This window comes from Arvicanthis niloticus, chromosome 6 (genome assembly GCF_011762505.2).
Source record: "Arvicanthis niloticus isolate mArvNil1 chromosome 6, mArvNil1.pat.X, whole genome shotgun sequence".
In the NCBI taxonomy this organism is placed as follows: Eukaryota; Metazoa; Chordata; class Mammalia; order Rodentia; family Muridae; genus Arvicanthis; species Arvicanthis niloticus.
Genome location: NC_047663.1, coordinates 83,939,943 through 83,954,336, shown reverse-complemented (window position 1 = coordinate 83,954,336; position 14,394 = coordinate 83,939,943). Strand labels below are relative to the sequence as shown.

At 45.8% G+C, this 14,394-nt stretch overlaps 1 protein-coding gene across 1 annotated transcript in view; it reads right to left on the bottom strand.

The window, feature by feature from the left end:
* Window positions 1-14,394, bottom strand: part of Wwc1 (WW and C2 domain containing 1) — a 142,089-nt gene that overhangs the window by 47,978 nt on the left and 79,717 nt on the right. The window contains exons 4-6 of the mRNA XM_034506982.2: window positions 8,631-8,707; window positions 7,365-7,444; window positions 1,297-1,426 (exon numbers count right to left, since the gene is read on the bottom strand). Of these exons, the coding sequence (XP_034362873.1) occupies window positions 1,297-1,426; window positions 7,365-7,444; window positions 8,631-8,707 (287 nt within the window). The remainder of the gene's footprint in view (window positions 1-1,296; window positions 1,427-7,364; window positions 7,445-8,630; window positions 8,708-14,394) is intronic.

Sequence of the window (14,394 nt, the reverse complement as noted above, 5' to 3'; positions counted from 1 at the left end):
CTCTGAGGAACCCTCTGGTCATCCTCACCGTACTGATGAGAAGCTGGCAAGTGACAGTGGGCTGTGGCGCTCTGAATTGTAGTCGAAAGCAGGACTACATCCATGAGCTATCCATGAGCGTCCTGTTCTCGGGCTACAGTCCCGTCGTTTTCTGATGTTTCCTTCCAAAGCTGGTCACAGCAATTCTGAGTCTGTGGACTCCTGTTGTCAGCGGAGTGACGGGAAAGTGCCTTCGGGATGAGGTGGCTTTTGAGTGGGGATTACATTCAGGAGTGGAATGGCTTGTGAATCACATGTCTCAGGACATGGCTCTGCCACTTGCTCTCTGAGCCAGGTTGTCTTTATCTGTAGGATGGCCATCATCTGAGCCACGCCTGCAAAGCACTTAGCCCCAGCAGTGTGTTATAGACTTATCTCCGTGGTTCAGTTCCCAGCTCAGAGAACAGACGAATGGACATTATGGTGTTCAGGTTAAATGGCTCTGTCGTTGGTTCATCAAAAACAAGATGGGTGGTAAGGACCTGGCTTTGGTAGTACAACCAGGCAAAGCTTCCAGTCTGGCTTTGCCACTGACTGAATGGGCCGGGCCTCAAGCAATTGACTCAGTGCTTCTGGGCCTGCCTTCTCTCCTTTATAAAGGGGGAAGGGTGGTCTCAAGAAACCTGGTAGAGGGTAAGTATAACTTTGGCACACAGTTGGATTGTGACCCAAGAACAGGGTACTCATGGGCAGCTTGTGACTAGAGGGTCAGACACCATGCTGTTACTTGCCAGCTTCTCATCGGTACACTGAGGATGATCAAACGATTCCTTGGAGAACTTGTTTGATGCAGTACAGTTGCAATGGAGCAGAGCCGCTGTTGAGTGTCCCACTGGAGTGTCTTCTAATTGATTGCCCCTGTAATTGACGCGCCTGTACAGTGACTCTCATAGGGTTACAATTCAAAATGCCTATGATTCTTTCTTTTAACTTCAGACTATTGGCATCACATAATAAATTATCTTAGGGATGGGACCAAAGTCTAAACATAAAAATTGATGTTTCATGTGTATTTTTATACAACACAGCCAGAGAGCACCTTGATATTTTTGATGCACCTATATTGGGTCTGTGTCCACCCCACGGAGATGGGTATAGAATTTTCCATGGCAGTATCATGTTAATACTTAAAAAAAAAAAGTTTAGACTAGGGAAATTCCTCAGATACTGAGAACTTGATAGCTTGTGTGGTATGTGGAAATAGTGAAGTCCTTATACCCAGGGTACGAGGTCTGCATCTCTGGGGGCCCATATCACCTTGATCAGGTCTTGCTTCTCCTTTTCTCCGCAGGTGATGGCTTTCTTGATGGCTTTGGTTTCCCTCAGCACAGCCTGGGCTTCATCCAGTTTGTAGCCACCCTGAGCATCGGACATTCTCTCGTCAATTCTAGAGGCCAGGAAACAGGAGAGTTCAGACATGAGAGGACAGGGAGAAAGCACAGGTGCTCTCCAGTCTCCTCTCTCTATCCTACACAGCCGTCTCCAGATCCCACTTGGCGGAGAAGATACAGAAGGTTCTCATCAGACTACAAATGTATGTGGCTGCGGAATGCAGAGGCAACGTGGTTGTTAGAGTTCGGCTCTTCTAAGTATGAGATCTTACTGAAGACCTGATTTCCTCCTGAGTTCCTGAGGCTGGGGAGGGGGATTCCTATAGATGTGCCCAAGGGCTGAGAAACTTGGTTTGTTGCATTGGTAACTTAAGACTTTATGAAGTAGAATCCTTGGTTTAGCTGTGGTACCCTGGAGAAGAGCTGAACATGACTTCAGGAGTTGGGGGTGAGGAGATGGTGTTTCCTATTCTATATGTCACAGGTTAGCGGGATCCCAGGCACTGATTCACAGAATCTTAGTAATACCCTAGGCTTGAGTTGTGACTACTTTCTGCCAGGTGACATAGGCCACACCTTTAAACCCCAACCCTTGGGAGGCAGAGGCAGGCAGATTTCTGTGACTCCCATGTCAATCAAGACTACACAGTCTTAAAAAAAAAAAAATCCTCCCATAAATTGTCCAAATATATGGTCCAAAATCACCCTGAGTGGAGAGCTGCTGTGTTTAGCTTTGTGGAGTTGGTTCTGTCCTCTTCATCTTTGTATGGGTTCTGGGGATTGGGCTCACTGTTTTTTTATTTTTAAACCTCCTGAGCCGTCTCACCCCCTGAGAACCCTGTCAGTCAGTAATGAAAATGCTGAATCACAGGGCACAACGAAGGACAATGACAGGTAAGTATAAAAAGACTCCCAGCTGTCACATGGGCCCCCAACTGTCACACCAGTCTGCAGCACAGCACTGGATGCACCTCCCAACCACACACACCTCAGTGTTCTAAAGAAGCCCAGATTAATGGCATCTGCCTGGCCGTGTTCAGAGCTGTTTTCAACGTCAAATGGTGTAAAGGACTTAAATCCTAAGGAGAACGAGGAAGTAGTATACAAATGTGGAGGCTTAAACAGCCTCAGCTTGGAGATTACTGGTTTATCCCAGCCCTATGTGTAGGATTGTTTTGATGAAAGTGAAGGTCGTGTAAAGGGAAGAGCTGAGTGTACCCCTCTCCCCTTTGGGAAGTGCTGATATCAACTCCAAGGCCATACATGTGGGTGGCAAGTGCCCTGCCACTGAGCACTGACCTAAGAAAGCAGAGAGAGCTGAGGAGTGGGAGTCTGAAGAGGACTAGGCTGTGGAGACCCTACGGAGAGCAGATAGGAGAGCAGATACTTAAACTGCTTCATTCTTTCATCAAAGGCTGGCCTGAGGCTTTGGAGGAGGGTGGAGAAAGGGAAGTTTAACCGTCAGGGGAACACCACAAACCCATTATAACAGGATGAGAAAATCCTAACAGGCATTCCTCTCTGGCTTCCTGCTACAGCCAAACTGTCCTAGGCTAAAAATAGCCCATGTGGGAAGTCACTTGGAAGGAGGAGAGCAAGAACAGGAGAACGTTTCCACCCTGGCTTCATGGCTTGGAGCAGGAGAGAGGGCAGCAGGAAGGGGTACCCACACCACTGCCCCCTGCAGTTTCATTGCCTTCCATGGGGGGAAAACAAAGCCCCAATTGTGTCTCATATTAAAAATAGCTTTGTCTATTCCTTTAGAGGACTGGGGTCTGGGCAAGCCTGTCAGGTTGGCTAAGATCTGTCTTAGATTTAGTCTGAAAAAGTTCACGTAAGGAGCACTGCTCCACAATGCTCTGCGGGTGGTATTCCACAGAAACATCCCCAGAGTGAGAGCAGGATGGGAAGAGGCTCTGCCCAAACTGTCAGGGGTGCTAGGTGCAGGGGACAGCTTTATGCTTCCATGGGTCTGAAGGCTGGGTAGAGTTCTCCTCTGCAAAGGGGCTAAGAATGGCTTTGCATTCCCAGAAGGATGGACAGAGCAGTCTGTGTGCCGGGCTACAAAGAGCTTTACCTGATTTCTCCAGGCCCTTAGCAACCCAAGCTCCGGAATTTGGCTGCAGAGAGGGGCTCTGAGAACACTTGGGCTAGAACTGGAGTAAGAAGGGGCCGAGGAAGAACAAAGGGTCACCATTATACACTCAGTGAAAGAATCCTTTTGGGTAGAGGGTAAAGAGAAAGAAAAGTTGTGTGTGTGTGTGTGTGTGTGTGTGTGTGTGTGTGTGTGTGTGTGTGTGTATGTGTGGTAGGTGGTGGGGAGATATGTTTTAGGATTTCCAAATTATGCAGCTGTCCTTTCTCTCAGGCCTTTGGGGATTCACATGCCCAGCAGCCTCAGAAGCTAGGCACAGCCTCTGAACAGCAGCTGGTTCTTCTTATCTTGACCACACAACTCTGCCAAGGGGGCTTTGTGAAATGTAAAAAGAAAGACCCTGCCATGTCCTTCCTCTGCTAAAGTGATAGCCAAAATCTTAATTCCCTTCCACTCACAAAGAATCAAGCTGCAAGCCAAAGCCCCCATGCTTTGGTTTTGATTTTTCTTCTTCACTGTCTTTGAGAGATTTCCTTCGGTCCTCATCAACTTTTCTCTTTCCACTTTTTTAAAAAATTATTTATTTATTTTTATTTTATGTGCATTGGTGTTCTTTGCTTGTGTGTGTATGTCTGTGTGAGGGTGTCAGATCCCCTAGAACTAGAGTTACAGACAATTGTGAGCCACCACGTGGGTGCTGGGAATTGAACCTGGGCCCTCTAGAAGAGCAGCTGATTCTCTTAACCACCGAGCCATTTCTCCAGCCTCTTTAAAAAAAAAAAAAAAAAAAAAAACACAAAACAAACAAAACCCTCTTGTTGCTGAGCATGAATCAGGCTCACGGATTCTTAGACATGGCTGCACAGCAGCTCTTGGCGGGCGTCACCGCCATTGTGGAGGTAGACACATCTGCTGTCAAGACAGCAGAGGAACTGCATGTCAGTCTTTAGCTGTGTGATGGTGACTCTGGAAACTCCCTAAATCACTCCTGAAGAATGCGACTCACCGTTCCCAGACTGCAGACACTGGAGGCTACACACTAGGAATGCCTGAATCATCTCTCCCCAGACTCTGAACAAAAGCCATAATGCCAAGGGAGCTTAAATTAAGGGGCCTTATGCCTTTTGGGTCTGGGGAGAGAGTTATCTAGAGTAGTGTCCAGGGAGAGACTGAGATGTGAACTTCAAAATCCACTTAGTCTCCAAGCACCACAATAATAACTGATGGTAATCCAATGGTTCTGAACTGGAGGTCTAGATTGTGGGGGACAGACTGTGCTTAGCACTAGTGGGGTTCAATTCTTGGAAGGGTTAGGTGTCTCTCAATGGCCAGAACGCATGTCTAGGGTGTGTACAGCCCCTGGGTTTCATCCGCAGCATCAAAACAACAGGTAAATAAATAATGAAAATGAATACAGTTAGGTCTCAAGTGATCAGTCTATTAGAAACGGTAGCTCAAGCTGGTGATAAAAGCCAGGATTCCTTAGGAACTTTCGAAACCACCAGTTCCCATCTGTCAAATTGTTTCCCTTACTTCAGGCAGAAGGGACGAAGGGACGTACAGCTACTTGTGGGGTCTATCAGCACATCAAGGCTCATTCTGGCTTCCAGGCTCCCTCAGTACCACAAGTACCTGTTTCACATCAGGTCCTTTCTTCTCCCCAGAAACTCATACTCCTTACAATCCATGTGATTTATCCACCCACCTTCTCTATTTCTAGTTATCCTCTCTCACTATCTCTTATAGTCTGTCTGTCTGTCTGTCCATTCACCCCCTACCCTCCCATCCATCCATCCATCCATCCATCCATCCATCCACCCACCTACACACCCACCTATCCACCCACCCTCCCATCCATCCATCCATCCATCCATCCATCCATCCATCCATCCATCCACCTACACACCCACCTATCCACCCACCTTCCCATCCATCCATCCATCCATCCATCCATCCATCCATCCTCCATCCCTGGCTGTCCTCATGTTCTCCCACCATGCCCTATTCTCTGGCTCTTGCTAACTCATTATCTCAACTACTGTCACTCTCCTGCTTCTATACCCTTCACAATGTCTACTCTGCTTTCCTTCCTCTCTGCTCTCAACTCTTTTAGATGCCACTGGGTACTTTCTCTTTCTTATTTACAATATAAACCTTCCGCTAAGGACGGAGAGGTCATGTCGACAGTTCCTTTACTGTGTCCCCTTTGAGAAAGTCCCAAATGTTCTTGGGTTCTGGTCCTGATTTTGACCTTGCTGGTTGGGTGACCTTCTGCATATTGTTTACAACACTGTCAGTGCCTTCATCAACAATATGGGGCACAACACAAACTATTCTTAATGGGGTTAGGGTTGTAGAGTTGCTTCCTGAGACTAAAAAAAACCAACTAACTAGAGAGCCTCTCCCATCCTCCTCCCTGAGTGCCTAATCTGTGTCAGGCCCTGTTACATCCTGGACAGGGGTTTTCTATCTTAGTTCTGACAACCACAGACTTTTCAGATGACGCCATCAAAACTCAGAAGGGTTAGGTTATTTTCCAAGGTCCCAGGTATCTAGGGTTTGAACCCTGGCCCGCTGCCTTGTGAAGATACATCCCTAACCCTCTCTGCCAGGGTGTGTGTTAGAGAGGAATCTTTCTCCACCCTAGACTGGAAGTCTGCTCCTTCTAGAGAAGGACTGTGGACAACCAGGCTGCAAAAGAGTCTCATCTGGCCAGCTATCAAACTTGGAGGAAAAGCAGAGGGGTGGGGAGGGTTGTCTTTAGGGTTCCATTGTCAGCTCACCAAAGGACAAGAATCTTCCATGCTGCTACATGGTGACAATGTGGTAAAGCAGGTTTGTGGAGGATCTGAGGATAATGGGAAGAGTCTGATGTAGAGGTCTTGATGTGGGGAAATGAACAGCCTTAAACTATGCTTAGGAGCTTCCGGAGTTACACACAGACACTGGGGTTTTAAAAGGTCAAAGTTAGGAATGTCTGCATGCACGCTATTGGCCTTGAACTGTCTCTGGTGTTCACTAAGATTTACCAAGGAACTTAAAGTACAACCCCTGGCTGGAATGAAGTTAGAATCTGGTTTGAAAGATATGATTGGCATATATGCATATATAAATTACACACATATAAAATATTTTTTAAAAAGATATAAAAGCCATAATTATAGGCTGGTATTTACTGAACATTTAGAATACAACTCAGTTTCTCCATTTATATAATTAAATGGGGTTATAGCTAAAAACAAACCAAAACAAAAAACACTCCTTCGGGATTACCGCAGAGATCAGACGGCCATCCTCATGCAGGAACACCTGAAGGTGTTTCCTGGCACAGAGCAAAGGCTTTACAACTTCTGATGGCCACAATCAACATCACAGCAGCTAATACAGTGTACAGGAAATAAACAGTCGTATTCCCGACCAAGCTGTAAGTCCATTTCTATAAATGAAAATGACACCTGTCTATTTGATGTGCAATCTCTTTATGCCACCCACAGGGGACCGTGCACATAGACGGGTGCATAATTCCCTAGGAATGTTTTCATTGCTAAAAGAGACTGCTATTTCCTCGGTGGGTACTAGGTAAAGTAGTGGCTTAGTTTAGGGGCCGTGGGACTAAAGGGTTTGCTTTGTCTGTGTCTGACAGTCTAGTAGTCAATTAGCAGAGCTGAGGCAAGCATAGAAATGATTAACACTTGCTTCTAGGACTGGGGAAAGAGCTCCGTGGTGTGAAATAACTCAGTCTACTTCCACCCTGGGGCGATGGCATCTTTAGTAAATGCCAATGGAAAAGAATTTAAATAGAATTGTGGATGATGCATCTTGAGAAGAGAGGGGCAGAAAGAGCAGGAGGGGACCGGGGGTGACACTGCCCCACACTCTCCACTGCAGGGCAGACTTACTTCTTCAGGGTCTGAAAGCCACGCTCCTTGAACTGTAGCTCATGCTGCAGGTGGACCATCTCTCTCTTCAGCTTGTTGACCTGGATGGCAGAGAAGACCACACAGAGGAAGGAGTCAGAGGTGGGTTTGAGGCTGTAGTCTGGGAAGGGGAACCCAGAAGGCCCTGACTGTACTGATGCTGCAAAAGGAGCTGCCCATATCTGTTGGACAAAGTATGTCACAGCATCCTCCTTTCACCCAGCCAGTGTCCCTGAAGGTCCTGCTAGCCAATCTCAACACTAGGGAAACAAGAAGTAACCTGGGATAGAGTCAGGCCTTTCCACCTCTTAGCTGTGGGACCTCTTCTGCACCGCTGACTCCTTTTTACCCCTCCTTGCTTGTCCTGATGAGTGGGGACAACAGTAAATACTTGGGTTACACCAGCTTAAGGCTGGACGGACCCAAGAGCACTTTGCATCTCCAGGCAATGAGAGGCAACAATGTAACTTTAGAGGCAAGACATGGCTGAGAGCCAGAGCCCACTTGCAGACGGTGTTTGGCCTGCCGAGTGCTGGAGAACTTTCAATGGGTGCTACTGACTGAGATCTGAGAGACTTCATACACTATGCCTTGATTGACAGTTCTTTCCAAAAACATCTACTATCTAGAACCATGGCGGAGCTCATGTTCTGGTATGGGTGTGGTATACTAGAGCTGAAAAACTTTAGTTTTTCAGACAGGACGGACCAGCCTATGAACCCCTAGTATTCCATCCTGCCTTAGGCCACTTCCCCTATTTATGTTTTTTGTATGTGGAAACAGACGTGAAGGAAACCAGTGTTTAAAACATCCAGTCTGAAGGAGCCACTAAACTGCGGCGCCTTGGCTTCCATCTCAGTAAAGTGGGGTGATAATACGTATCCCCTAAAGTAATCAAGAATTAAGATGCGGGCAGCAACTAGGAGAAATAAGAGGACACCAAACTAAAAATTCCTGCAGAGGACTCTTGTTTCCCCGGGCAAGGTTCTTGATCTCTGCTGACTCATCTTTAAAGTGCGGAAGACAACGCCATTAGCTACTTCCAGGGGGCGATGCTAGGTCATGAGATGAAGCGCCCGGCACTATGCCTGGCACAAGGTGAATGCCTGTCAAGGCAACTGCTAGCTCCATCATTAAGACAACCACCACCACTATTACTGTTATCCCAGGGGCGTGGTGAGCCTGGCTGCCAGCAGCCTGGAGGGTGGGCTACTGAGTGCACAGCGCGGACGCTGTGAAGATCCCTACCCGGGACTTTGCAGTGGCAATTTCAGCTTTCAGGATCTCAGGGTCATACTTGGAGCTGGATGAGGATCCAGAGACCACTGCAAGGAAGAAAGAAGAGAATCTCAGTTGAGGGAACACAGCAAAGCTGGCTTACCTGGCCATCTAACTAAACCCGGAAAGGACTAAAAAAAAACCGAGAACGACTTAAGTGTCCCACAAAGGGGGCTTGTTAAATAAATACAGCGCACAGATAATGAAGATGACAGTGTTAGGTGTCAACCGCCAAAGGCTAGTACACATGTGCAGAAATGAGTCTCGGCTCGGCTCCCACTGGATGATAGGATTGCTAGTGGATACTTTTAGCATTCCTCAGAATCCTGTGAAACGGCAAGACCCACTTCCCTATCTCCCCTGCCTCTGGCGGGTGAGGCGTCTGACTCTCCAAAGACCTGTCTGTATCTACGGTGTGCACCGAGCTAACTAGCTTCCAGACTCTTCCTTCCTTGTTATGCATCTCAGAGCACATGCTCACCACCCAGCTGTTCTCATCTACCCACTGTGCTAGCTTCCAGGCTGTGCCAGACTGTATGTCGCTCACTTCCCATTTTCTTTGTGACAACAAGATTTTCCTCTTCCCTTGCTATTCTCGGTTCTCTCTTGCAGACAGCCCTGGGCATGTCTAGTCTGCTGCTTTCTCTCTCTGCTCTGAAATCTTACAGACGCTTCTGGATGTTCTCTCTCCCTCTCTTATCTATGATAAAAACAAAAACAAAAACCTTACTGCCAACTCATAGGATGGCCATCTTGGTGGTTTCTTTACCGTGCTCTCACTTACAAACGTAACTTACACAAATTAAAACCACAATGTAGAAAGAAAGGTACAGAGTGAAATGAGAAATATTTGACATACTAGTCCATGAGACCCAGCTGACGAAGACATGTAGAGAAAAGTTAAATGATGCAAACATATAGATGCAAACGTACAGGTGATAAACTGATCCACAGACATGTCACTAAGAAGACATGAAAAGCGACTTGCCTGGCGTGCGTGAGCCCCTTGGCTAACACTGCTGTCTGGAGGGATGAATGCTAAATGAAACTAACTTCCACCTTTGTAAATTTTTTTGCCTTTTTCATATTTTCTTACATAAATATCTACTTTTCTAATAAAGAAACCTAATTTTTAATATTAATGTACATTTGAGAAGAAAATAATGAACCCATATTTAGACAACCCTAGAACAATTATTTGTGTCCTAAGTAATCTCCTAATGCTTACTGACAGTTCTAGCAGGTTAAAATTCCACCACCTGCCAGCCAGGAGTGGCACATGCTTTTAATCCCAGTCCTTTTGAGGCACAAACAGGAGGAAGAATCCCTATGAGTTTGAAGCCAGCCTGTTCTATAGAGCAAGTTTCAGGATAGCCAAGGCTACACAGAGAAACTCTGTCTCAAAAACATTTTTTCTCACTGCCTCTTACAAGTATCTGTGTTTTTGTGGTTTATGAAAGGGAACAAACACAACACAGTGTGAGGTACTTCAAGGAAGGAAAGGAGACAAAGGGAAATCACCACATACCACAAGCTCCCTAACCAAACCAGAGTCACCAGAGACCTGGCAATGCGTGTCCAAGGTGTGGTAACAGGGAAACATGTCTAGATATGAGACTCATCAAATCCTAAATAAATACTCTTCTCCACTGTTGAATGGTTTTTCTCGGTAAGGAAGGTATTCCTGTAGTGTTCTGAACCACTGGATGGGCTAGTTCACCTCCCCTCCCACTCTTGGTGGTCTGAATACTGCAGTAAGAACCCAAGCATGCTGAGGCCAGGCTTTTCTGGCTAATTTTCAGTGTCTGGCAGTAACGAAGGGGAAAGCTGGTGGTAGGATTTCGCTAAAAGAGTTTAGCAGGACTTTGAGTCACGCACAAGGAGAATTAAAGTTTGGGAAATGAGGAAACTATATAACAACAGATGAGGTACCAGCAGGCAGCAAAGCACTTCAGTAAAGCTCACAGTGATGACCAGGGTGATGGGGTCTGGGTGTTACCACAAGACACAAGCAGGGCTGGGGAGGACTTCCAGGCCTTTGGGGATGGAACAAGGACTCAGGTGCTCAGGGGGGTGTCATCACCTCCTGCCTTCCAACTCTATTCTTCTGTGGGCTTGGGGAGTGGTCTCTGGGAGGGTCCTGGCTGGATACAGAGCTAGAATTTGGCTTAAGCATATTCTCCAAGGAAGTACTCCCCAGCATCTTAAAAGTGGTTCACACCATCTGTTATCCGTGGCGGATGGTAAGAACAGGCTGAAGAGCCTAGAGGAGTTGTCAGTGTGGAAATAAGATGGAGATGTATGCGGAAAGGTCATCAGAGGGGGTTGCCTATTCTAAGCATCACGTCCTGCCAACCCCCGGCCCCTATCATGAAGCTGGGCGACTGGGAGCCGTGCTACACTATGGGACAGACATTAAGGAGACGCTACAGTCTGAAGACCTGTCAAAAGTAGCAATTCCTGACCCCGGCTGGGCGAAGGTGATTCTGGGGTAAGTCCTTATGAAATGCATTAGCATCCCTTGGGCATGCTCAAAAATTCTGGAAGTAAAGGAAGCTAAAAAAAGAGCATGTTCCTACCAATGGTGCTGTCAGAGACTTGAATTCTTACTCTTTGGAGAACTCTTATGAAATGCACAATTTATACACAAAGCTGCTGAAATGGAATACAGCCTGGTGAATATTTTTTAAGTAAATTTTTTACTTAGTTTTCTCTTTCTTTCTTTCTTTCTTTCTTTCTTTCTTTCTTTCTTTCTTTTTTTTTTTTTAAGAGACCTCCATGAGTCAGGTATGATAAAAACGTATATAATCCCAGCACTCAAGAGGCTGAGGCAAGAGAAGATTGCTGAGAGTTCAGGGAGGTCCTGAGCAGAGGGGTGTGTGTGTGTGTGTGTGTGTATAGCACAATACAGTTTTTTAAAGCTAATAAACACACATATACTATATGGGGTATGTATACAGTTGGACAGCTTTTCACAAAGTAACACAGTCAAGTGATCAGAGTTCAGGACATGGACAGGTAGCTTCCTTATATTCTGTGTGCACCCCTTCACTGCCTTCCATGGAAAAGACTACATATCCCAACAGGACCTTAAAAACGGTCTTGTTTGATCTTCATTATTTATTGTAATTATTTTTTAATTTAATTAATTTTAATTAATAATTCTTTTAAATAAAATTAATCATTGATCTTAATTATTTTATAAAAGGTATATATGAGTATAGTTTAAGACATCAGCCCAGGGTAAGGCTTATTATTTAAAGAAAAGAGAGAGAGAGCATTTTATAGTTCCTAACCCTTTAACTCGTACCCCCAAAAGGAACAATTTTTAATAGTTCAGTGTTCTATCTTTCCATCACATTTTTGGTAGAAGCTGCTTTCAGTGTCTGCACTCTTTCTTTTTACTCTGCAAATGACTCAGGGTAGAGTCAGTCAACAGATTTAATTTACTTATCCTGTTTCATCCATTTTTGCTCTGTTCTCCCTAGAGTTAATAATTACCATTTTCACATCAGCTCAGTGTCTACAAACACACCACGGATTCAACCCCACATTCTGCATTACCCAAATACCCTCTCTTGGAGAACTAGCATATACCTTCTGTCATTAAGTGTTTAGCTTCCACTTAACCTATGCATAGCCAGCACCCATGGGCTCCCGCTTTATGGTGCTCCAGTATCCGTTTCACCCTCCTCCTCTTTGCTGCATTCAGATATCTCTTTCTGTATCACCCCATTATGTTGATAGAACTTCACTTCTAGTGGCTTCCTGGGAAAGGAGACAGGCAGGAAGCAAAAGTTTTGAAATCCCACATGTCTCGAAATATCTTTACTCTACTCTATACTTAAAGATACTTTTGCAGTTATGGGGTTTTTAGGTCAGAATCGACTTTCCTGAGAAAGGTAAAGGCATTGGTCCCGTCTAGTTCTCCAGTGTGGCTGGTGAGAAGTATGGAGCGACTTGAGTCCTGATCATTTCTGTGTTGTCTGATCTCCCCTCCGGACACCTGTAGGATGTTTCATTGCTCCTGGGTTTTCAAATTTCCAAATGGTTGTGTGTGTGTGTGTGTGTGTGTGTGTGTGTGTGTGTGTGTGTGTGTGTGTATGCTGACTATCACACACTGTGTTGGGGACTCAGTGAAGCTCTTCAGTGTGAAAACCCTCCTCTGTTTCTGGGAAATTCCGCTGAGTTATTTCATGGCGGCTTCTTCCTGTGTTTCCTCAGTGCCGCAGGATACATTTTGATCTGGAATAGGCTTTCGGCACCAGCTCACTGTTTTCTCTCCCGTTGCCAATCTCACTGTATTTTGGCTCTGCTTCCCAGATTTCCTCAGTTTCTGTTTTCCAATCTTCCAATGTAGCTGTTATTTCTCATGTTTTGATTTCTAAAACATCATGTGAATCTTGGAAGTCTCCTTGATTTGAAATACAGCTCCCTAGTCTTGCCTCGTGGCTACTGCCTCTGCGGAATCTTATGAGAACTTCCCACTTCCCCGGGGCCTCTCCTTCATGTGTATTCAGTCTCTATTTCTTCTGCTACAAGGACATCTGGAGTCTCAGCAGCTGCGTGTGCTAAAGAGTGGGAACTAATCTACTTGTTTCCGCACTGCAAGGTCCATGATTTTGTCTCACTCAGGAATCCCTAATATCTGTGCCTTTTCTTTTCTCTTTACATCTCTCTTCCAGCCAGGTCTCCCACAGAGTCCTATCCAGCCTGGTGGGGGATAGCCTGCCACCATTCTGGGCACCAAATTAAATATAAGGGTTGAGTTCTCCACAGCCTGTGTTTATGTTCAAATAATAATTATGTTTTAGCATGCTATGTCCTGGCTTTGAACTCTCCTGGTACCCTCTAACCTTCCAGTCCGTACCTTCAGTCTTTCGCCAGGTAAGAGATAGGTAACCACCTGGCTGTACAAATATGGGATGTGGTCTGTCTCAGACAATCTTTCAAGACTCTCTTCTCTACACACCTGTTTCCAGAGCTAGCTGCTGCTGAGCCGAGTTATATGTGCTACACAAGAGCAGAGCCGACAGTTTCTCCATTTTCTGTTCATTTTCCCTCCTCTGAGGCTGTCCAGAGAGGGGATCCTCTGCTTTGTAGCCTTTTGTTGCACTTACAAACAAAACAAAACTAACAAAACCTACCATGATCCAGCAACCTCGGGAGGAAAAGGTTTATTTTCTCTTACAGGTTACAGCCCATTATCTGGGGACATCAGGACAGGAGCTCAAAGCAGGAACCTAGAGGCAGGAGCGAAGCAATCCTTACATGCTTGCTTCTCAATGCAGGAGCTCAGCCTGCATTCTTATAGCACCAAGACCACCAGCTCAGGGGTAGCACTAATCACTAACTAAGAAAATGTCTTATAAACTTGCTTACAGTCTGATCTTATGGCAACATTTTCTCAACTGGGGTTCCCTCTTCTTGGATGACTCTAGCTTGTGTCAGTTTGACAGAAAACTGGCTAGCACACTCAGACTGCCAGGCACTTTTACATGCTGAGCCTCCCCAGCCCTCCCACTGGTATTTTTTTTTTTAACCATGGTGTCTCAGTGATTCATTTTTTTCAGTTGGGAAATCAAAGTCTGAAGAATCGAATAAGCATCGCAAGGCCTCAAAGAACCCAGATCTCCTGAGTCTTCCTCTGTTTCAGGCTGGGAGGGACCCAGAGGGAGGCTGGGAACCTAGACATGTGACTTGTGAACTTGTCTTATATGAAGGGAATAAAGAT